This window comes from Lepidochelys kempii, chromosome 3 (genome assembly GCF_965140285.1).
Source record: "Lepidochelys kempii isolate rLepKem1 chromosome 3, rLepKem1.hap1, whole genome shotgun sequence".
In the NCBI taxonomy this organism is placed as follows: Eukaryota; Metazoa; Chordata; order Testudines; family Cheloniidae; genus Lepidochelys; species Lepidochelys kempii.
This window is the reverse complement of record NC_136382.1, coordinates 156062396-156088075: the sequence shown is the minus strand read 5'-3', so window position 1 is coordinate 156088075 and position 25680 is coordinate 156062396. Positions and strand designations below refer to the sequence as shown.

The window sequence follows — 25680 nt, the reverse complement described above, 5'->3', positions numbered from 1 at the left end:
CAATGGCTTCTGGCACCTGGACCTTGAATAGCTCCTATGTGCAGAGAGGTGGCAATCTTCACCTCTTTGCACCTGTGGGAACAGCTATCCCAGAGCTGGAATTCATACCCAGGAGAGGGTAGACAGTGGTACTACCCCCTTCTTCTATAAGGGCTCCTCCAGGAGAGAACAGAAATAACTTCTTGAAGGAACTTCACAGGAACCATTTTTACACAGATGCACTAAGTCAGTACATCTCCCAGGTGCCCCAACATCAGCCACTTTGAGCTTCTTGTGTTACAGAGCCTCTGCTCTGGGTGAACTTTCCAGTGTCTGTGTCCCATTGTTCAATAAGAGAAGCAGGTCCCTGACCTCTACATTTTACCTGGCTTTTATCTCTTGCTTCCTGCATCCCAGTAATACATTTAAGAAACCTCAGGTTGAGCCTGTCAGGGGCCATTAGTTTGATGACTGCATGTTTACAGTTGTGCAAGTGAACCCACAGCATCAGCACCACCGTGACATCCCTAAGAGTGCATTGATCAAGATGAGCCCAGCCAAAAGTAGTTAAAGCTAATGTGATCTTTGGCTTGTATGATGGATCACAGACTGTAATATTTCCTTTTTAACCAGTCAGATTAAAACAAAGAACTATGTTTCTGTAGCTAGAGAGACAATAAAACTACAGTCTCAACTCCCTGAACTGACCCAGCTCATATAGCAGGAAGCTCAGTGTAAGAGGTGCTGCTACTCAGTTACATGAATATAAATCCGGAGTAACTCCATTGACTTCACCAACACTATTCTGGATTACACCTGGGTAACTCAGAGCGGCCTCTAGCCCACACTCTTTGCTGATTCTGATCTTGTTCAGGAAAACCTGTTCCAGCAGAATTAGTGAATGTTCATCACCACAAACCATCCCTATCCATTCTCAGACTAGTACACAGCAAAAGACCTTCTCAATTCCTACTCCTGTTCAGCATGGCTGGAGCCTCTCCATGCCTTAGACCCTGTGGGTTGGCAAGGGTGTGATGGTAGTAGCACAGAATTACTATAAATGATATTGAAGCACCCAGTCATTGTCTATGACAGCAATATCATGTGAACACACTGACTAAGTGCATTGCATCCTACCCTAGCATCTGGTTCACATAAATGATGAGAACCCCGTACTGCTACCAGCTAGTGCAGTTACTCCTCTTCCTCAAGTGTTGAAGGGCTGTTTTGGTGCTGAAAGTCCCAGAGTTCTGTGATGGCTGATGATCCTGGGGGAGGCAGGTTTATGACACAAAGTTCATAGAGAACTTGTCAGAGTTGTTGCTTCATCTCCCTCAGGTACTTCTGAGGTGGTTATTAGATGAATGGTGATTGTCTGCTCAGAGCTCTATATAACGGAGACATAATCCCTATCACTAAGATCACATAGTCTACACAGGCAAACAGTCCAGTCCAGACACAAAGCACCAGATAAGGTTGGTTGATCACACAGCAGTGTAGATCCTTTTATTTTTAATTTAAGAAGTGGCCACTGTTTGTGTGGCAGATTCTTGTTGAAAGGCTTTGTGGCAGAAGCTTTTTTGAGAAGGAATTCTCAGGAGGAGAGGGTGGTGCCAAGAGCAAGCTTGTCTACATGAGAAGGTTGCACTGATTTAACTAAAAGTGTCATTTTAAACGAATTTAATTCAACTTGTGTCAGTGTGGACACTTATTTTTGTTTAAAACAGATTTATTCTGGATTGCTTTAAAATCAGTTAGGTACCAGTTTAAGCAAAATTGAAATATATCACTCTTAAACTGTAATCGGTGTCCAGCTAAAAGCCAATTTAAATTAAACCATTGCAACTTTATTGTGTAGACAAGGCCAGATTGTGGGAATTTCAGGCATAGGAGGAGACACAAAGTTGAAAGTGGCAGAAGGTTGCAAAAGGCCAGTGATGAATTATTAGCACAGTAAACAAATGACCAGAAACAGGAAGAAACAGAAATGGGCCTCTGGGTAGGCAAAAAGAGACAGAAGGAAAAGGGCTTGATGGCAGAACTGACAGTGGTTAGGTTTTCATCACGAGATTTCTGGTGCTCCTGGACAGGTTGCAAATACCATACAAATAGCCTCTCTTCCAATATTTCAGCCTCTCTTTTGGTCCCAATCACAGTTCAGAAGTGCCATGGCACACAGACACAAATGACAGATCACTGAACAACAAAAAAGTGAACTTTTTTTCAAGTCACACTACTTGTGTGTCCATCAGCAACTGCATGATCCAATTTTCGCCCCTGGCTAATGTCAATGGGTTGTATTGTGATTTGAGCTGGATTGTCTTTTTCCTTCAGCTTCAGTCTTTCCCATGACAGCTGATGTTTACAGGGATTTTGCAGTTTGCATCAGAGGAAAGTTCTGCATAGGATACTGCTCTGGTGTTTCTCGGAAGAACTCTGAGTCATATTAGTTAATCAGATGAAGGAGCTGAAAGGAGCAACGGAGCAAGTATTAAGCAGAAGAAAATTACATTTGTTGGCTCTTCACATGCAATTATACCAACTGCACCATTGGTATAATGCAATAAAGATGTCTGCAGAATTGCATTTCCATATTAAGCAGAAGTAAACTCAGTGAACAAGCAGCCTCCCCCCGCCCCGAAAATAGTAGCAAAGTAGTGATGGAAAGTGTGTTGAAAGTAATAGTGGGGGTGGTGGTCCGACCCTCTGTAGACACAAAACTTTTACACTATCTCGTCCTTCACATTTGCTTTCCCCCAGGGGTTAAACTGAGGAGAAACAGTAGAGGCACTGTACTCAGACAACACCCACAATGCCAGTTCAGCAGGATGCTTCTGTTGAAAAGATCAAAACATATCACTGTGCAGTTAAATTGAAATTACTACTCTCCAGAGTTACCCACGCAGCTGAGATGAATTGGGCAGTTCACACTTTTTAGACCTATGATTTAACGCTGTCCACTCTGTTGATTTGAGAAGTATTTTCAGGTCTTCCTCTGCCTTGTTCTCCTTCCTCAGAGGACTGATAGATTGAAGAGGAGTGGTTGGTGAGGGTGGATGGATGGATGGATGGATGGATGGATAGAGATTGATGCTATATAAATAGTTGAGAGAGAGAGTCTAAGAAGAGGGCTGTCTAGACTTTCCTGTACTGATACCAACATCACTCGCAAGATTTGCTTACTTCCCCGTAATGCAAAACACAGTATTCGCTTGTCTTTTTATGTCCCAATAATGTATCACTACTTAGGCTCTGTCGGCACTAGAGAACTTATAGTGGCTCAGCTTTGGCTTTCGGCTGTAAGGTCTCCCCCGTAGCCGCTCTATGCTAACGGGAGAGAGCTCTCCTGACGACATAATTAAACCACCCCCAATGAGCGGCGGTAACTGTGTCGGTGGGACAGCTTCTCCTGCTGACATAGTGCTGTCCACGCCGGCACTCTTGTCAGCGAAACTTATGTTGGTCAGAGGGGTGGTTTTTTCACACCCCGATCAACAAAAGTCTTACCGACAAACGTGCTAGTAGACAGACATACTTAATGATACAGGAACCTAAAAATGTGAGCAAAGCCAACACTGCTCTTTAACACCATTTTTTCACGTCTTGCCCCCAATGTTAACCGTGTCACTCTTAATGCTAGAAAAGGTAATGGCCGCAGGTCTCACATTACCAGTCACCAAGTCACTATTAAACCACTTAATGTAAAGCAAAATTGAAAAGCTTCCTCTTTTCACAGTATTAAATATGTTTCTTATGAATTGATGCAGTATATTTTATCTGGATGCTTTCAGCGCAGAATGACCACTGGAATTAATGGGAGTGAGTAGCAAAAATCTCTCATGCACTGAGGTGAGGATGTATCGCTCCATGTTTTATGGTATGTCACTGGCTGCAAAATGTTAGTTAAGATTGAGATAGGCAATCCAGCTCCGCTGTAAGTCCCTCCTTCAGTTGCTTGGTGAAATATCAGAGGGGATTTGTGAATGTTTTCACAAATACTTGGGGCATATTAGTTGTTCTGTGGTTTGTGGCATTGTGTTATTTGTTGAGCAACAGCTGTTTCAGAGGAAGATGCAAGAAGATCTCTGAAAGACAATTACAAAATTACCTGTCCACAGGTGAAATTCTTTTCTAGCCCTTCTCAGTTAGGGTATATCTACACTGCATTTAAAAACCCACGGCTGGCCCATCCCAGCTGATGCAGGGTAGGGGGCTGTTTAATTGCAGTGTAGACGTTCAGGCTGGTGCTGGAGCCTGGGCTCAAGGACCCTGCAAGGTGGGAGGATCTGAGTGTCTACACTGCAATTAAACAACCGTGGAGCCGCACAAGCCCGTCAGCTGGCACTGGCCAGCCGCAAATGCCTCATTGCAATGTAGACGTGCCCTGAAGCATGAGAGCTTATACTCCTTATATGTGTTTATTCTATCTAACATTAAGTGTGGATGGTCTCTTGGCCTTGATATGTTGTAACAGTGAGTTCCATGGACTGCTTATGCACTGTGTGAAAAGAATTGAAATCTTTCAGTAATGCATTACACCTGAATTCTGAAATACAGATAATGTAAGCGGGGGAGTAGTCCTGCTATTGTGGGGAACTTTCCTGGCTTCTGCACTACCTCAGTGAAGTAGGCTAGCGAAAGGATCTGAGTCCTCGCTCCCACTTCCTTTACCTAGAGGCCTCCCTGCCCTTGAGGACTCCCCTTCCGCTCTCCTGTCTGGCAAAGTCCTTGTAACCCCAACAAGGCTGGGCCCAGGATTCCTGGGGGGCTCGACCCCCAACCCTGCTGTGGTCACCTAGGACAGGGGCTAGGGTGTCCCCACTCCGGGGTACTCTCTCTGCACTGGGCACTTCTCTGACCCACTGATCATTACATACAATTTAAAGCAAATGTAACGTATTTAATCAACAATTAATTTTAAAAAGAGTAAGAAAAAATGGGGAAGATTAAAGGAAACACATCACCCCGCTCTGTGGCAGGGAACATCACAAACAGTGTCTCTGGAACGTCAGGGCAGTTCACAGTCTGTTCCTTGTAAGTCCCAGGCCTCCTTCTCAGGCCCTGGCTGTGCTGCAGGGATGCTGTGGGTTGGACACTTGCTCTGGTGGTGGCCACACGCTCTCAGGCTCTAAGTGGTAGGACCCTTCTTCCCAGTGTCGCCCCGCGCTGTCGGGGTTACGATACAAGCCTAGCCTGCAGACCCTCTTGGCTGAGGCATTTCCCTGTGCTGGGCCCGCTGCCCAGGGTCTCCCTCACTCTCCCCAGCTGCTCACCACACCCAGCTCCGGACTGCTCCAGCCCCAGCTCTACCACTCCGCCTCAGAGCTGCTGCTGCTGCTCTGCCTCCAGCTCCCTGGGCTGTTTCTTTGGCCCCTCTGCCTCTGGTTGCTACAGCTCTCCTCCCAGGGCAAGTCAGCTCTGCAGGCTGCTTCTGTGACTCTGCTCCCAGTACTGACCTGCTTCCTGGGCTGCTTTTCTGGCCCCTCTGGCTCTGGTTGCTGCTCTCTCTGGACTGTGCCTCTGGTTTTGGGGCTGCAGCTCTGCTCCCAGGACAGGGTCTGCTCTCTCTGGGCTGCTTTTCTGGTCCCTCTGGATCTGGCACAGCTCTGCTCCCCAGCTTAGCTGGGGCACCTGCTTTCTCATTAGCTCGGCCCTGGTCTGTCTGACCCAGGCAAATCCAGCTCACACGGAGGATGGGACCTCCCTGGCCTCCTGACTCCCTGATTAGCTTGCCCGCCCTGTCATTCAGGCTGACCTGGAGCATTGGCCTCTTCCCATTGTTCCTGGGGACTATCAGTCTCAGGGTCCTGATTTCCCATAGACCCTTCCCCTTTTAGTACTGGGAGCTAGCCAACCAAAACACCCCACTGAATGTTAGTAAGGGGGCAACAGTCCCCTTACAATAAGGATATGGAGCATGTGGGAACAGTGAGTTTGTGATCATCTCAAGGCTGAATAAATCTATTTACCCTTAACTTTAGCTGGTTTGAGCCAACAGATGCCAGTTAATGTATTTATGCCTTTGAGGAATGGCTAAGATGCTTATTGCCATTTTTGTTACACTTGTTTGGCATATTTGTGAGCAGTGAAATTGCTTTCCACTCCAGCAGAGCAAATATGCCTTGTTCTTTCTTCCTCTGAGTCCCGTTCTTTGATAAAGTTACTCTTTAGAATGCCTGTGTCTGTGCTACCTTGAGCTGTGATTGTGCCCGACCTACAAATTCTGAACATTGAAAATCCCATCACATTTTTTGCCAGCGTCAGGGGTGCTACCCTCCACAGCCTGGCTGAATTCCAGTTTGGTTAATTACAGTACATTACCTATTAGAGTTGTGTGGGAACCAGAATTTCCCTCCTGTGGAAAATTTTGCATTCCCCTACTTGCTCCCCCAAAAAAGTTTTAAATTTGGACAAATCAGATATGTGAAATTGTCCATGGGAAGGACATTTTCAAAAAAAAAATCCATTTCCAAAGAACCAAACAGGAATTTTTCAAAACTTTCCGGTCCTAGCTCCCCAGCAGCTCACCAAGTGGGCTCTTGAGGAGCCTGGAAACCCAGGGAGCCTAGGTCCACAGTAGCCCATCAGGCAGGTTCCTGGAGAGGTCGGGGAGCTGTCAGGAAACTAGGCAGGCCTGCCAGGTTTCCATTGAAAGTTTCAAGTCCTACGGAATATGGGGATTCTGTCAAACCAGCGTTTTCTGTCCAAAACCTGTTCAGTTGGAAAATTTTCTACCAGCTCTAGTACCTAGACATTCCCTGCGCAGTTTCAATTTATTTTCAATATTCTTCTTCACTTCTTGTACTAAACAGTTGCATGGATTTGCTGTGAGCCTTTAACCAGCTGCAGTGTTTCATTTCTGGAATGGCTGCATTTCATTGGTTCATGTTTGATTTCTGTGCATATAACATATAATAACTGGTACAATATTTGGGGGTCCTGGTGGATGAAAAGCACTATAGACTTGGAATATATCATTATTGTTAGGGATGTTGCTGACTCAAACACCAATGGAAACATAAGTGAGCACTCGGGAATTGTTAGAGACAGAAAATGGGATTATAAATGCTATATTTGTTGCCATGTAAAATTAAAAATATTGAAACAAATATACCTACGGATGTTGAAATGTTTTCCTCACCTTGTGAGCGCACTTTCTGCACATGTATGCACATATGCACATACAGGTCCGCATTTAGGGGCAGGTGACCCAGGCAACTGATTTTTGTTGTTAGTGACAAAAGGGAAAATAGAATGTTTGAAGTAACATATTTCAGGGTTAGGGGATTCATTTTTCATTAACTTCCTAAAATGTTCTGGACCTTTGTAGAATCTCTTGGAACCTTCCATACTTTCTGAGAACTGCATTTTCCTTGAATCTCCTAGAACTTTGTCAGCCATGCCCACACACGTATATAAGGGGCGCGGCTTCACCAGTCAGTCAGTGAGATATAAAAACCAAGTGAGAGCCCAGCTGGGATATTGTGAACCTTGTTTTATTGTGTAATTGTGAAAGTGTACTTGTGTTTTAATACTTGAAGAGTGTAAGTTGCGACTAATAAAGGACATATTTAATGAAATACCAGAGATCTATCGAATGCAACAATATAAAAGAAATACTGTTACTTTTCTTATCATGCTTAACATGTAATGTATGATGACTTTCTAAGGCTACGGAACATAGACTTTTGCTCTCCCTAATGCTGTCTGTTTCTCCCAGAGAAAATAAAAGATGCCCGTGAAGAAGCCTTCAGGAGCTCAGTATAGGAAGCAAAAATCTCAATTGTAATCTACTTTGCAGCAAGGGGCAAAATTGATGGGAAAGTATCTGAAACAGAACAACGTAGACCGGGCTTTAGGCAGTAGCGATCATCCCAGTGCAGAAGAAATTGAGGAGCGAAGCGTAAATGATGGAAGTCCTATTACTAAGGAATTAGCAGATTTACTGGACGATAAGGAATGGGAATGAGAGGAAAGTGATGGAGAATCATCCAGTTCTTCTGGCAGCATAAAGAAGAGTGATGATAAAGAAGAATGTGGCTCACAGGAAAAGGAGAGTAATGACAAAGAAAAACCTGGTTTACATGAAAAGGAGAGAAACTATAAGAATCAGCCTTGCATGATGACAGAAACAGCAATGAGAAAAATTGCACACCACAAATTGATATATCAGATCCTGCTTTATGGCCAGCAATCCTAAACTCTGCCAGTATTGATTGTACAGTTTTGAACAGGCCAGGCAAAACTGAGAATATGATGTTTCCAGTAAATGAGCAGAAGTAACACTTCTCAAAGTCACACTGCAAAAGAGTGCTCAAAAATGGTGAGAAACTGAATCAGCATTGGCTAGTTTACTCAAAATCAACTGACAAAGTGTTCAGTTTTTTGTTGCTAAGTATTTGACAAGAATACCAAATCGTTGCTTGCATTTTCTGGGTACAATTACTGGCATAACTTAACTGGTGTTCTGAAGCAACATGAAAAGTCACCTGGCCATTTTATGGCCTACTCCAAATGGATGGAGGTCGAGTCCAGGCTCAAGCTGAATAAATACATAGAAGCAGAAAGCCAGAGCATTGTTAATGTAGAAACCCAGCACTGGAGGAATGTGCTTGAATGTCTGATCTCAATTTTCCTCTTTCTCGCAAAGAATAATTTGGTTTTCCGGGTTCGTTGGATAAGTTGTTCACTGAACATAATGGTAATTTCCTTGGGAGATATGATGAAGTCACACGTGAGCACCTACGTCAAGCAGTTCGTAAGGAAGCTATGGACCATTCCTGGAGCAAAGCAATTCAAAACAAATTGATTGATCTTATGGCAAGGAAGGTGCTTGATAACATATTGATATGGCTTGGCAAAGCAAAGGACTATGCTGTAATAATGGACTGAAATCCCGACATGAGTCACAGTGAAAAGATGTCATTTACAATAAGATTTATTGATGACGAGGATGACTGTATCCAAGTACAGGAACATTTTATCTGTTTCCAGTCTGTGGACAACTCTACTGGAAAAGGCCTAACAGAACTGTTTATGAATGTTTCGAATGAGAGTAAAATAAAGCTTCAGGATGGCCGCAACCAAGGCTACGACAATGGTGCGAACATGAAAGGAAGAAACTGTGGCATCCCGGCAAAGATTCTGATGCTGAATCCATGAGTTTTCTTCGTGCCATGTGGCTGCCATTCCCTCAGCCTAGTTATTGTCAGATGCAGAGTCATCATCTTTAGATTCAGTACCTCTCTTCGGAGTACTGCAAAGGACATACGTCATATTTTCAGCATCAGCTATCAGGTGGAAGATCCTCATGGACAATGTTATAAATCTGACTGTGAAGCCGCTAAGCGACACTCGCTGGCAGAGCCACATTGACAGAGTAAGGCCAGGGAGGTACCAAGTGACTGAGGTTCACGACGCCCTGAGGGAACTGGAGCAATTGAATAAAGCTGAGACTGGAATCTGACACGAGGTGCAAAGCCTGACAAACTAGATCACTGACTTGAGTTGGCAAGGTCAAAGGCAGGAAAAGCAACCTTTTGAACTAAAGGACTAGGTTTAACATTCTAAGGCTGTCACCTACGGTAACACTCACTATTTAATACTGGTCCACCCAGTGTTGGTGCACAGTTCAATTTCTTGATGTTAGTATATTTCAGTTATTCTTAAAATTTAAAAAGTTTCTATCAGCTTAGAGGAAATGATTGTTTTATTTGCTTATATATGGCATGAACAAATACAGATTTACAGATCCTAGCTTGCAAATTTATTGTCTTGTATGAATTATTGTCTTATATGTCTTTTATAAATCATGCATGCAAATCGTACGTCAAAGTTGTGAAATGGGCTACAAATGCAATAAAAAATAAGGTATTCAAAGATTTAACAAATATAGGGGGCCGCGGAAGACATACCTTGCCTGGAACGCCATTTGGTCTAGGGACTGCCCTGCACACACATGTGCATCTACTTGGGAGCACTAACCCTGGTATATGCAAGTCATAGACTGTCACCCCTCCATTTGCAGGTGACAGAAGCTTCATACCCAAGGCCCATTTGGATAAATAGTTCTTGGCCTGTGAAAATTCTATTGCCTGCACATGCTAGGATTAGAATAGTTCAACTGTGTATGCAGGCTTTAGCGCAGAGGTGGGCAAACTACAGCCCACGGGCCTCATCCGGCCTGCGGGACCCTCCTGCCTGGCCCCTGAGCTCCTGGCCCGGGAGGCTAGCCCACGGCCCCTCCCCAACTATTCCCCCCTCCCCCGCAGCCTCCACTCACTGTGCCGCCAGGGTCCCAGGGGGAGCAGTCAGGAATGAGAGGAGGGGTTGGATGGGGTGGCTGGGGGAAGTCAGGGGCGGGGAGTCTGGTGGCAGACAGGGAGTGGGGTGTGTGTGGATGAGGCGGGGTCCCGGGAGGGCCTTCAGGGGACAGGGAACTGGGGGGGTTGGATGGGGCAGGAGTCCCGGGGGGGCCGTCAGGAGGCGAGAAGCAGGGGGGTCGGATAAGGGGTGGGGGACCTGGCACAGCCTCCCGTAACCGGCCCTCCATAGAATTTCAGAAACCCGATGTGGCCCTCAGGCCAAAAAGTTTGCCCACCCCTGCTTTAGCACACCAAAAGTGTATATGCACACCAAGCTGGTGAGAGACTAAGACACCACTGTAAAATCAGGTCAAGAATCTTTTTAGCCTCTGCCCCCAGCCATCTGTTTATATCAGGGGTTCCTAAACTTCTTCCTGGCACAATCCCTTTTTAATAAAATTTCCTCTCAGGAGTCCAGAGAGCATGGAGGATGCCATTTTGTAGAGCAAAATCATGTCCTCCAGAAAAAGATTTTTTAATTTGTAATCATGATTAATCATAATGGAAACCTGATTCAAAGAGTTAATGCTCATCCAATCAAAAAACAAGTATACCAAAAAACATACCACGTGGCCTTTGCATGCAATCAAAAAATTCATTTTAATGCTAGCAAACAAGCTACAGGCCAAGAATTATTCCCAGAAACTACTTGGCAAATAATTTTGAACAATAAATAAGTCTGAGAAATGACAAGTCCAGTCTCAGACAGGAAAAAGAGATTAATGATTGTATAAATTATTCATTATAATTTATTATCTTGGCTCTGATTCTCAGTGCAGTTTTTTATTTCATTTTTTTCTTAAATTGAAAGTTTCAGATTATTAACCCAATTAGCGGTCTGATCCAAGATTTTTGAATCAGGTCCAGAGGGTACAACAGAAGGTCCTAAAAATATAGGCCTAAATCTTCCAAAGTGACTAGTGATTTTGCATGCCTCTGTTATTGGGTGTCCTGACTTTCAACATATTGGTACTCAGCACCTTCTGGACATCAGGCCTCTTTAAAGTATCCAAAGTGGGACCCAAAATCCTTAGTCACTTTGGAAAATTTAGACCAGAATATGTTACTTTTTGGCAGCCACAGACTGGAAAATTATGGTGTGCTGAAGGAACTACCCCATCATGCACTGCAGAACAAAAGAGAACTATACTGTATGTTACATGACCGCGTTATGGTTGCATGCAGGTAGAAAATGTTACGCTGTTATCCCAGTTGCTTAAAGGGTTGTGTTTCAGTGTTGCTGTTTCATCTGTGGAGATCAAAGTTGTGCTCAAAATTGAATTACTCTAAATTGCCATGACATGCAACAACCTGTGGAAATAGGTTTCTGAGAGTTTTTAATGGCTCATGTAGTATGTTGCAGTTGTTTCTGGTACTGGAGGAAATCAGTAACACACAGGGAGGAAATAGCCACTTTTACTGGAAAAAGACCATTTCTGAGGTTGTATAGACATTGAGAGAACCTTGGGTGCTTGTTTTGTTATTTAAGACTTCGGGCAAGTGCTATATTTAATAAATTTTTAGATCAGTGTGGGTTTCGTGGGGAAAAAGTCTGAGTTTAGGCTAGATCCAAACTTTCTGAGACCCATCATCTTTTTAATTCTTTTTAAACCAGGATTGACTCTTTACCTCCCCCCCCGGCTATATTCTGTTCCTGTTTGATCCAGCAGTAAAATTGTAATATATTGGACTGGCCTTCAGTATCAAACACGAAGGAGATTCTGAACTAGGAGGAAGCATGTGGTTCGTAAGTCACGACGGTAGTGATTAAGAGGGAATACTGAAAACACCTGGCAGTGAATATTAGGAGAAACCCGGGCCCCTTTGAAGTTAATGGTAAAAAGCCTCCACTGACTTCAAGGGAGCCAGGATGCCACCCATTATGTTTGATGTGCAACTCATCTTCATATGTGTAGGTTTCTTCAGAAAGAGAAAAGATTCATAGAAATTAGAGATGCAAAAAGACCTATACTGTCCCAAGCAGCCTACCCTCAGGGGCCAGTGCAGGCTTGGTGCCTCCACTGTATCTTCTTGGGCTTCATCCATATTCGTCCAAACTATGGAAGAGAAGAGAGGAACTTCCACTCAGTTCAGAGAAGCCACCAGACCTTTGGCTTCTTATCGGAAATCCAAACTTTTGAGTCTCTGGTTTTTAAAAATTCATCGGGTTTGTAAAACAAACTTCTTGTGATCTAGCATTCCCCAGTCCATCAGCTTTTTGGAGACTGATATAATAGGAGGCTCACAGGAGAGAAAACACAATGCTTAGTTAACTGCACAAGTGCTCAGTTCCATCTGAGTTTGCTCAGGGCTCTGGTAACCTCTAGTCCATACTGAACACAGGTATTACCAGAGTCACTCCCATAATAGCATTAATCACCACCTTTAGGGCTTGTCTACCCTGTTCCTGAATAATTCCATGTGCAGACAGATTTTCACCAGCAAGATAAGAGCTGTTTCTTATTATTCCAAACTAAGATGCTCACCTACCCATTTTCCTAAGCATATGCTTCAGTGCAGCTGGCTTAGCCCACTGGGATATTATAATGTTAAGTCACTACGATACTTGGAAGGAGAGGCCTCAGCTTTCTTTCTGGCAATGAAGCAAATGAACATAACAAATTTCTGGTGTAAGACTGTCAGTATTTGAAGGATCAGATCCACAGAAACATTGTGTGAAAATTCTGATAAACATTCTGTTTAGAAACCATTAGTCCCTGAGATCGTATTTTCTGAGGTTCTCTTCCCCAGTTTTTGTTTTTTGTTTTCCCCCCATTATCCATATAATCTTCTGATCTATCTAATCTATTTAAAGTGTTTTATGCTGCTTCCCATAGCTGTAGTATCTTTGCTATTGACTTTGCATGGAAGGTGCTAAGTCCCCAGCAGACTTCGTGGTGTCTCTGGCACTTCTCCCTTTCCAGGGTCAAAACTTCTTGAGATAGGGATTTTTTGGGAGGTGGGATAATTGGGAGGAGGTTGGGAATAGAAGGGGATGTTTATATTGTGAGCACCACATATGGTGGAAAGGCTTTCTCAAAGAGATGGCTTTGCAATGTTTCCTGAAGATGCTCAGGCTCTGGATTAAGAAAGTCATCAAGAAAAAGGATACTTTATTCTTAAGGCCCTGGTCCAAAGCCTATTGAAGTCAATAGAAAACTTCCATTTGACTTCAATGTGTTTGGAACAGGTCTTAAGCCTAGAAAAGATAGTCAGGTGGATAGACCACTGGAGCTCAAGAGACCTGGATTCACTTCCAGATTTTGTCACAGACTTCCTGTGAGAGCATGGGCAAGTCACTTAATCTATCCTGTGCCTCAGTTCCCCATCTGTAAAATGGGGATAATACCTCCCTATCTCATATGGGTGGTGTGAGGATAAATTCTGTTAATTGTGATGTGCTCCTGAAAAAAGCCATATTTGTAGATAGCTCTTCTGCGCTATATATCTTGATCCTTTCTATGTCAAATCCCAAACAGTTGTTGTGATAAGAAATAATTGTTGCTCTATTTCACTGAGGGAATCTCACAGCTTTACAAACGTTAATCAATTTAGCCTCACCATAGTATTATTATTATCCTCATTTTACAAGGGGGAAGTCGAGGCACTTATGCCTTGTCTATGCTGGCATTTTCTTCAAACACCCCCCTCCCCAAGCCCCCAGTGAAACTCCACCAGTAATAGCAAGAGTGAAATGGCTGGCATAAACCACCTAATGGTGTTTTGACTATCCTGTCTAGTCCAGCTCTGACTTAGATCCAGAGTGGTTAAAATGCCAGCAGCCGGTCTAAGCTAACACTTCCTCTGTTGCTACCACCAGTGCAGCTGCATATGTTGTAATGAATTGGTGGAAATGTTGAAAAGTAATGACACTGCAGACACAGTAGAAGGGTGAATTGGCTTGCCCAAAGTCACAGTGGCAGATATTTTGAAAAAATATTTTAAATCTTTCATTTTTAATGACAGTAGAATCTTACTAATGGAATTTACTGAATTTTGTGAATTAGCATATACGTAAAGACACCCCACCCCCGAGAAACCAAAGATACATGCATCAAATGCAGTTTGTCCACTTAGTTTTGATTATATATAATGCTTTGGAGTACATTAGCGAATGTTGCATATATAATTTGCAAAACTAATGAGGTCTTAATAATATGAGGCCGCATAACAGTGCTGGCTCTGGTGGTGAAACTTTGCAGAGAAATGGGGAGGTACTGCAATTTCATCTGCGTGAATTATGAGATGTGAAGATTAGCAAGATTCTACTGTACAAATCTATGCACAAATCTATTCACACAGGGCCAAATCCCCAGCTGGTGAAAATAATTACTGTGGAGCTATGTTGATTTGTGCCTGAGGGTCTGGTTATATAAATCTCAGTTATCTCAAACTCTCTGTTAGCTGAAACTGAGTTATGATTGCTTTTGTATTAATTACAGTGAAAATTCCCCAATTATCCAAAATCTCAGTTATCCAGAATTATTCAGTCTTCTCATTCAGGTCCCAGTAACTGAGTACTGTATATCCTTATTTAGTAAACTACAGTAGGGTAGCAGGGGGTAAATTGCAATGGTCTAGTTATTTATGGGTCACACATTATTCATGGTCCAGGGGACAGTGCACTAGACTTGGGTTCTGTTCCTCATTCTGCTGTTGACTTGTAGTGTGACTTCGAACAAATTACTTTACCTTCCTGTGCCTCTGTAAAACAGAGGTAATAATCCTCATTATGAGGCTGAGGTCTACAGAAGAAAATCACTGCATAAGTGCTAAGTATTGTTATGATGTACTAGATTATGCGGAGTCTTGTGAATGACTATCCTTTCTCCCTTAAAAACAGATTCCGCGATTCTCCTCTTGGTTCCAGTCCAAGCAGGAGCAAGTAAAGGGAATGACAGTGAGACTGTCATATATTCAAAGTGTATTTTACATGTATCTTTATTTTAGATCAGTGGTTGTTCACCACATGTGGTGCCAGTGGACCGCAGGGACCCACTCAGACCCAGTGCAATGACGCCTACAGGAACTCCAATCTCAGTGTTATAGTGGGGGCTGAAGGAATTCTTCAAGGTGTGCAGATCTGGAGAGTGCCAGCAACCAATACCTACAGGTGAGAGACTCTGTCATTTTCATGACATGTCACTGACAAGATTGAAATTTTCCCCCAGCTCCAAATATGTCCTGAGCACATCAGATGACTATTCTCAGAATAGTAGAACTTGGCCAAATGTGGATGGATTTTCATGGGGACAGCAAAAGGCACATCTCTGACCCAAGGGGTACTTCCCTGCCAAATTTCAAGTTTGTGATCCAAAGAATGGAGACACAAGAGTGCTTCAAATAAATGGTTGGAAAAAAAATAATAACGGCAAAATTGTCTGTTTTCCCTGCTTTGTTCTGAGGAAGAGCTGAACTGTTTTGCTGAAACTTAAAAATCAGCCTGAGGCAGAGACCAAGCATGGGAAATTTCAGCTCAAATTATTACAGTCTGGTAAAGTTATAAGCAACTGACAACAGGGGTTTTATATGGGAAGTGATGAGCAACCTTAGATATAAGATGAAGTGAGCTGTAATTCACGAAAGCTTATGCTCAAATAAATTTGTTAGTCTCTAAGGTGCCACAAGTCCTCCTTTCCCTTAGCTATATGGATCACTGTCTGTTCTACCTTTAATTTAATAGAATCATCGAGATGTGCACATACCAAAATTAAATAAACTCTTCAGGGCAGGAAACATATGTTTGTTTGTCTGTTGATCTGCGAAGTGTCTGTCCACCTCTGAGTCCTGTAAAAACAATGATGATAAAAAAGAAAATGAGAAAGCGAGATTGACAGCTCAAGCATTTGACATACATGTGCTCTAACCACATATGCAAACTCTGCCATTGCCAGCTAAATGACATTAATTTCACATTGATTTCTGTAGCACTTCCTGAAGTAACGGAACTGCTCCATTAGTTCAGTGAGTAGAGCAGACCTATAAACCCTGGATTAGGTCTGACATCCCATCCACTTGAGAGCAGTAATGTGTGTGCAGAGGTCAGGAGCCCATAACTAGCCTCCACCAAACCTGAACTGCTGCTCAATAACCCAAAGCACATGCACATCCCACTAATTTCAGTGGAATGATGGGCAGCACAACAGGTACATCGATACACTAACTGATGAAATTTGGCCCTGAATTTTTTGATTGCTAGAAACAAGTTTTTATGAAATGTACAATTTAAGAAATGTTTCCACACATTTTTTAACAAGTAATAATTCTCCTGCAATGTGTGCAATGGCAGGTTTGTGCTAGTGGATGAGATCCCAAAAGTGACATTGAGTAGAAACAAAAGTGAAACTGACTTATCTAGTTTCCTTCTTTCATTGCAAGAGCTGAGAGAAGTGCAAACTGGTAAATAAACATATCCAATGGTGTGGGGCCAGAAATATATATTTTTTTCATTTTAATAATCTACGATGTAGCTTATAATGTAAAGACAATTTTTTTAAACTTAAGTGACTTACTACCAGATACTTTTAATAACTGGGTCCCTTTCTTTTTCTTCTGTGAATTTTTATTGATATGGGTATTTGCTATCCTGAACAAATTGTGCTTGTTAGCCTGACCTTTCCAGGCTTATCCAACAGGCAATTCTGCTACAGAAGTGCTAAAATTAGCAGTTTAAATTTAACAGAGGCCTGTTTAATTGGCGACACTCTAGTCAACAAATAGAGATAGTCAGACATGGTTCAAAATAATTTAATCAGGCTGCTGCGACTGGAAAAAAAAAAGTTGTTGGCCCTTGATAAAAGGGCACAGTCAAAATTGAACCTACTGTAACTAAACAATAACATTGGGCCATATTGTGCTGTCGATTTTTTTTTTTTAAGCAGAACTCTCCATTCAAATCAATTATTCTGCAGTGGATTTTTAAGCAGAACTCCCCTCTGAAGACAAGGGTAGAGTTCTGCTTGACACTCATTGACACATTCAGATCTTTTATTATTTTTTAAACTTCTTTGTTTTTATTGAAAAGGAATTTCAGTATTGGGGACGCATCTCAATCCTCAATGTCAGGGGACACCAACAAAATAACAAGAGGGCAGCCTTGTGAAATTGACTGGGCCAGGCACAAAATCTGTTTGCACACCTATTACCCTGAGGATTGATGATAATGGGGAAAAAAAAAACTAATGATGTTTTACTCACCCATCAAAAAAAATGACTTGCCTTGAGTGCGTGGGTGAGTAGAATTTTTCAAGGCTGGCATACAGTGAATATGCATATAAAATATAACCCCAAAGAGGTGAGGCAATAAATTAAACACATAAACCTGACATTTCTTTAATATCACACAGCCCAAGGAAGATCCAAAAGTCTGCAGCAACTACAGGCTGATTTTGCCGCATAGTACAGATTGCAAGTAGATTTAAAATTCCAACTCTTCAGTGTAGGTACCTGTCTTCTTCCATGTCTGTAAAACCCCTGGCACACTTTTAGGGTCTGTGTAAGTAATTAATGGCTAACAGACTAGCTTAGTTCCTGATCTACAACTGGAGTCAGATGTTGTTCCGCACCCCTTAAAGATGCAGCACAGAACTCGCAGCCAGTTGGATTGGTGGGGTGGGGGGTGCGATTGTGGTTCAAACCATCTTTGTGCCCTTCTGATCCTGGACTTCTGCAGGAGCTGGACAGGCCCCCAGCATAACCTAGACAGCCCTGGGGACATGTCAAGTTACAACAGCTTCCCAAGGCTGCCCAGAATAGCACTGCATGCTACATCCCTGCCCCTGATTTATCCCTCCTGCTCCTAGCCCCCAGCATGCCCGCTGTGCAAGGAGGATCTGTAGAAGTTAGCCTTACAGCTGTCTGCACACAGCCTGCACCAAGGGAGAAAAGGCTGCTGGATTTGGGGCTTTTACAGCCACTTTCTGTCACTCCAGCCCTTTCACCCAGTGTGAAGGAGCCGGAGCAGGGTTGAGGCCCTCAATCCTGATATTGATCTATCTAATAGATATTAAAAAGGGTGTATCTAATCCGCTCAGCACTTTGGACACAAGTTAAAATATACTTTTGTGACATTCTGTTCTCAAGACACCCAGACCTAAACAACTGTGTTTCCTCTCAGCACCAATAAGAGTGAACTTTGCTGGAGTTTAGACTCTGAGACAGCTCCCTGCCACATCAGTCTGTCTGCTTCACCAGCCAATTCTCAACACTCTGCCAGTCTAAACCTTGCCTTGCAGGGAATAGTCACTGTCACTGAACCCCAGTTCCTGTGTTCCCCAGAGACGTCTCCCTGCCGTGTCCAGTCCCTCTCACAGGACGCTTACAGAAGTTAAGTTCGCTGCCTACAAAGAGACAGTGTATACACCTGTCTGTTAAGCTAGCTGAAAACACGAACTCAGTTCATTATAGCAGCACTAAGATAAATTAATAATAAAACAAAAATAAGTTCATTAACAAAGAACAGAGATTTAAGTGATATTAAGCAAGAGAAGAAGAGACAGGTATAGTTACAAACAAAGCACACTTTCTAGTGACAGGTTTCAGAGTAACAGCTGTGTTAGTCTGTATTTGCAAAAAGAAAAGGAGTACTTGTGGCACCTTAGAGACTAACCAAATAAGTTGGTTAGCCTCTAAGGTGCCACAAGTACTCCTTTTCTTTCTAGTGACAAACTTAGCTTTAGCAAGTTACAATCTTTTCCTAAGCATTTTTCTCACTTACATCAAGTTCCCAGGATCTCTAGCCCTCAGACTAGGGGATCCAACTTTCACAGGCTCAGAGGTTCCCTGCATGATAGATAACTAGAATGTCTTTTTGGTCTCCTTATATTACCCAAAGTCCATTGTCTCTGCCTCAAGAGCCAGGAAGGTGTCCTGCAGAGCAGACTCTATCCCCTGCTGGGCTTACTAAGTTGTCTCCTTCCTCGCTCATTGGCTTGATAGCTTTGTTTACCTTATATGTAAACATACTTTTGTTGTCCTCTGCCTGTAATCAAGCCAGCCAGATAAGTAAACCCACATTCCTTTGGCTAGGGCAGGTTGGCTGTACGCATTGCCTCCCAAACCACATTTTAAGACCATATTTCCAACACAGATATAATTCTTTGCACACAACCTGTACTTACGTCACAAAATGATTTTCAAGGACCAGCGTGTCACCAGTTGACATATGATAGTTTCCATGACATATTTTGGATACATATTACGATAACTGTGTTGGGAGTGGTGAGTGTGTCAGGCCTGATGTGAGTTACGGTATAGTGGGCCCTCTGCCCTTTGGCATTGAGGCATTTCCAGGGTCACAACTTACCAGAATAAAAACAGTAGCAGAAGGATAGTTCATTCCCCAGCAAAACTCCCCTCTGACATGAACAGCAGCCCCCAGCAAAACCCACCCTCACCAAAGTTCTGAATAGACAGCTAAGCCTTGCAGCCTGCCCTGAAGGTCAACAGACCTGAGCTATTTCAGTTCAAGGCCCTAATGGGCTGCCCATGTGAGCAAGGAGAGCTGGATTTGGCCCCTGTTGGATTTTACACTGCAAAGACCAGCAGCATCAGGCAAAACAAGACAATATGTATTTTATCATCCAATTTCCTTCTGGAGCTTACTATGAAATCTTCCATCCCTTCACACCCAGGGCTATGATCAAAGATGGGGGAGTGGATGAGGAAAAAATAAGACCCACTCCCATCCTCCATGCATGTTCACCCATTTTTAGAACCACACCCTAAAAGATCCTTTCAGTCAGGTTCACTGTATTTCCCACTCTGTCATTTTAACTGGTGCCTGGCACTTCCAAGTCCCATGTGGGACTGGAATCCTATGACAGAGGCTATTCTTGATCATGCAGTGGTCCAGCCTTGACATCCTGATCATTTTTCCTCTCCCCAAATCATCTCCATTTCTTTCTCCACACTGCTGCTTTTGTGTGGAATGGCATCTCCATCCCCAGTTTGCTTATCCACTGTCCTGTCCTTTCATGCAGATCCCCCTAAAGACTCACATCTTCCTCAATGTGCACAAGTCATGATATAATAAAAGCCAAAAGAAAGGAAGGCAGGAAGGAAATGTAAATTATTCCCTCCTCTGGATTTCCTGGGCTGTTGTCTGTCTCTTTTCGGCCTCTATACTGCAAGCCAACACCCACCCCGTCATGCACCTGTGATCTCTGTATTGGTGCAGGGATCCATACTATAAAGACTAAACATTCTGTTTATTTAAATAAAAAGAAAAGGAGTACCAGTGGCACCTTAGAGACTAACAGGGCTGCTACTCTGAAACCTGTTTATTTGAACAGCAATTGGCTCCTTTGATGAATGGGGAGCAGCCGTGGTGATGCATCTGCTGCTCACATTCGCCTGCAGCCTGTGGATGAGCCACTAATGGGGTCTCTCGCACTTCCTGACTTTATTGCTTGTATGCAAAATCTATTCAGATGTAGAAAAATATGGCTTCTAATTGCAGCTGATTAGTCCTGCCAGTCTGCCTTGCTTCATGGTGCATCTCATTAGCCATTACAATGTCCTGCTGCAAATCAGCTCAGTAATCTCCTGGTCTGTGCAGCATCTGTTCAGGGGACCCCAGGGAGTGTCCCTCACTTTCTCTCCTGGCCTTGTTGAGGAATGGTTGGTTTGGTTACAAAAAGTGGCACCAACATAATTATGTCACATTCCAAGGATCTCATCTTTTTTCTGAGGCACTTGGCGCACCACAGTTGCTCCAGCATCATGCTCACTTCATGCTGGCTGCCTCGGAGCAAAATCTCAAAGCCTCATTTTTTCACACTAGTAACTAGCACGTGAAGCTTGGCTGCACAAGCTGCTTAAGGCCCTTTGGGGAAGCAGTCCTAGTACAGAGCAGTCCTGTGCCATGTATGGTGCTGTTTGTACTCCATTTACATGTGGTGCCATGTCAGGCAAAGTTCAGAGCCCAAATTGAAGGAATGGGGATTAAAGGAAAGCCGGTTCTCCTTCTTAAATAAAGTAATTAGATTAGTTTTATTAGAAGAAGATACATCTAGTGGTTGGAGTAGGGAATGAGCTCCCCCTGGGTTGCATTCCTGACTCTGCTTGAGGATCAGCTGTCACTCTGGACAGTTGACTTATCCTCGCTGGGCCAAATTCCACCCTGATGTAAGTGGTTGTAATGCCACTAAAGTCCGTGGAGACTCATCTGTGTACACTGGGTTGAAATTTGGCTCTCTGTGTCCCAATCTCCCCACTGGTAAAATGAGGATAATAATTCATATCTGTCTCACAGTGGAAGTTGCCTGACTTAGTTCAATGTTTCTGAAGTACTTTGAGGTCCTTGGATGAATGCTGCTCTGGAGGAGCATATTTATTATTATTATTTTGCATAAAAGAGGGAGGATTTGAGGGATATAATTGTAATGTGACATTTTTGGGTGGGCTGTCTGCAGTGGGGATTGTATCTGGAACATCTGGTTTTCAAAATGTGAGGCTCTACTCATTGAGTTAAAAGCCCAAGGCTGTAGCAGGCTCTTCCCTAGGACTGGGTGGGAAATAGGTTTCCTCTAATCTGAAAATTCAATATTTTTTCCCATTTTGAAATGGGACAAAAAGCCAGAATCTCAAAAAAAAAATTGCCATCTGATCATCCAAACTGTCAATATTCCTTCCCCACTCTGAACTCTAGGGTACAGATGTGGGGACCTGCATGAAAACCTCCTAAGCTTACTTTTACCAGCTTAGGTTAAAACTTCCCCAAGGTACAAACTATTTTACCCTTTGCCCATGGACTTCCACTGCCACCACCAAACGTTTATCCAGGTTTATTTTATTAGGAAAGAGCCCGTTTGGAAACGTCTTTCCCCCCCAACAGCCTCCCAACCCTTGCACCCCACTTCCTGGGGAAGGTTTGGTAAAAATCCTCACCAATTTGCATAGGTGACCACAGACCCAAACTCTTGGATCTTAAGAACAAAGAAAAAAAGCATTCAGTTCTTGAAAAGAAGAATTTTAATAGAAGTAACAATAAAAAGAATCACCTCTGTAAAATCAGGATGGTAAATACCTTACAGGGTAATTAGATTCAAAACATAGAGAATCCCTCTAGGCAAAACCTTAAGTTACAAAAAGACACACAGACAGGAATATCCATTCAATTCAGCACAGTTTATTTTCTCAGCCATTTAAAGAAATCATAATCTAATGCAGATCTAGCTAGATTACCTACTAAATTCTAAGACTCCATTCCTGTTCTGTCCCCGGCAAAAGCATCACACAGACAGATGGAGAGAGCTTTGTTTTCTCTCTCCCCCGCAGCTTTTGAAAGTATCTTGTCTCCTCATTGGTCATATTGGTCAGGTGCCAGCGAGGTTATCCTAGTTTTTTAACCCTTTACAGGTGAAAGGATTTTTCCTCTGTCCAGGAGGGATTTTAAAGGTGTTTACCCTTCCCTTTATATTTATGACACAAACAAAACCAACCCTGGTTTGGGTCAATCAAAACATTTTGTTTTGATCATTTTGAAACATTTCATTTGTTTCAACCCTTTTTTGTGTAAAAAAAATATATTTTTACATAAATTAATTTTAATTTCATAATGAAAAGCCTTTTCTTACAGTCAAAAAAGGGACATTTCATTGTGGAAATGCCAATCAGGGTGTCTTGATGATTTTGAAACTTTTTCTGAAAAAAAATTCGAAACAGGAAATTCTTTGACACCAACCCTTTCCCATGAAAAATTTTCACTTTCAATGAATGGCCAAAAATATACTATCAAAAAATTCCTGACCAACTCTACTCCTTACCCTTTATACGTGGAGCAGACACCACTCAAGGGGGACAGAGCACCACCTTGAGAAGGTGCATTACAAACTAAATATAAAGGTCAGATGACTCTGCCTGCCTTGTTTGTCAAAATACACTTGAACTTGCTCCAGCCACAGTCTCTCTCTATGCTCCTTCAGTCCCTTCACACAGTCTTGCCACTGTTGGTGCAAGAGCCTTCTCCCTTGCAGCCCCTGCCATCTGGAACAGTTTCTTTGTCTGCTTCCTCGAGACTCCTCCTGTTGAATCTCATATTTATAGCCCCTCGTCGCCCTCTCTCTCCCTGTGTTCAACTCTAAAGCTAGCAAGGAGTGTGCAGTCCAGAGAGGACTCTCTCTACACAACGAAGTTGTGTTTTCGAGCCCTTGCTCGGCATCAGTTGTTCTTACTGTGGAGTAGAAGTGAGAGACGCTTGCACTGCTGTTGCTCTGGCTGGACTTGTTCTGTGGATACGCAGAGAACATGAATCTTCAGAGTTCACAATCCAGCTTTTCCAAGGAGGTTTTGGATCTTGATTTACTTGGACTGTAAGCTCTCTGGAGCAGACTCCATCTTTTTGTTATGTGTTCGTATAGTGCCTACCACGACGAAGCCCTGATTCCCTGACTGAGGCTCCTAAGTGCTACAGCAGTACAAATAAATAATAATAATTGGCTGATGTTCTTTACAAGTGTAATCACGGAGTCTGCTATTGACTGGGGAAGGGATCAATTCTGTTCCATCTGTAGTTCCTGTGATTCTTCTTAGAAGCTGCTTGTCATGTATTTCTTGTTCACAGTAGGTTGCAGAGCTGCTACTAGCAGCTCAGGCTTCTGTACCCAATATGGACGGCCACAGAGCTTTCCTAGGGTTGCCAGGCACCCGGTTTTTGACCGGAACGCCCAGTCGAAAAGGGACCCTGGCAGCTACAGTTGGCACTGCCGACTAGGCCATTAAAAGTCTGGTGGGCACCACAACAGGGGCCCGGAGCTAAGACAGGCTTCCTGCCTGCCCTAGCACCGTGTGGCTCCTGGAAGCGGCCGCCAAGTCCCTGCAACCCCTAGATGAATGAGTGGTCAGGGAGGCTCCACGTGCTGTCCCCGCCCTGCGGCCGGCTCCGCAGCTCCCATTAGCCAAGAACCATGACCAATGGGAGCTGTAGGGGCGGTGCCTGCAGGTACTAGGGCAGCGCGTGAAGCTTCCCTGGCCACTCATGAATCTAGGGGCTGCAGGGACCTGCGGCCGCTTCCTGGGAGCCTCGGTAAGCACTGCTGGGACCCCACACCCCGAACCCTCTCCAGCACCCAAACCCCCTGCCCAGCCCAGAGTCCCCTCCCACACCCAAACTCCCTCCTGGAGCCCATACCCCCCAATACCCAAACACCCTGCCCCATCCTCTCCTGCATCCCAAGCCCCTCATCCCCAACCCACCGCAGATCCCACACCCCCAGCCGGAGCCCTCATCCCTGCCTGGAGTCCCCTCCTGCACCCCAAACTCCTCATCCCCTCCCCAGAGCCTGTACCCCCAGACAGAATCCTCACCCCTCCACACACCCCAACCCCCTGCCCCAGCCCAGAACCCTCTCCCAAATCCTGAACCCCTTATTTCTGGCCCTGCCTGGAGCCTGCTACCCCAGCCCAGACCTCATACCCCTCCTGCCCCAGCCTGGAGGCCTCTCCCGCGCCCCAAGCCCCTCATCCCCAGCCCCACCCCGGAGCTCTCACCCTCCTCCAGCACCCCAAATCCCTGTCCCAGCCCAGTGAGGGTGGGGGAGAGTGAGCGACAGAGGGAGGTGGGATGGAGTAAGTGAGAGAGGGGCCTCAGAGAAGGGACAGGGTAGGGGAGAGGCCTCGGGGAAGGGGTGTTCAGTTTTGTGTGATTAGAAAGTTGGCAACCCTAAGCTTTCCTCTCCTAGAGAGAGAGAGACACCAGATGTGTTCACTATAAATGCCTTTAATGTTCTGCCATGTAAATCAGAGGTTAGTTTAAATAAGGTATGTTACACACAGCACCATCTAGTGGCTTAACAGTATAATACAGTTTAGCATTCCCTTACTTCTCCCCCTTTAAGTTCTAGATTCCTACCATTTACCAAATTTACACTGTCTTTGAAGTTCAGATCCGATCAGTCTGTTAAGTGTCTGTGAATCTCACTGGTTTTCTAATTACGTGATTCTGGTTGTGCATTAGTTGCAATGACTGGCAGTAGTTGGTCTGGAATCCTTGAGTCACCATCTTGTTCTGCATCTGCCATCTATAGAGTTTGCTCTGTTGATTGTTTTTTGTTGATTGTTTTGAATTCTTCTCTTTTTGACAGCTGGAGTTGTCCATCCTTTTTCTAACTGAGTGTCTGTCATCGATGAAAAATTGTCACTTTTAAAGTCAACAGTCTTTACTGGACTATTCAGTTTCACTCTCCAGGAAGGCTCTATGTTATCACAAGGGATAGATCCCAGAAATAATGGCTTTTGATTGTAATACGAGTGAATTCCCTAACTCCTTTGATGCAGCAAACAACTGCAGAATGTCCATAATTTTGTGCATTTATCACACCTTATGCCTTTGGCTGGA

General features: G+C 43.8%; 1 protein-coding gene across 1 annotated transcript in view; it reads left to right on the top strand.

Moving 5' to 3' along the window:
- The window catches only part of ALK (ALK receptor tyrosine kinase), a 538912-nt gene that overhangs the window by 467857 nt on the left and 45375 nt on the right, over positions 1 to 25680 (top strand). Inside the window, exon 12 of the mRNA XM_073336696.2 lies at positions 15294 to 15456. Coding sequence (XP_073192797.1) covers positions 15294 to 15456 — 163 coding nt within the window. The remainder of the gene's footprint in view (positions 1 to 15293; positions 15457 to 25680) is intronic.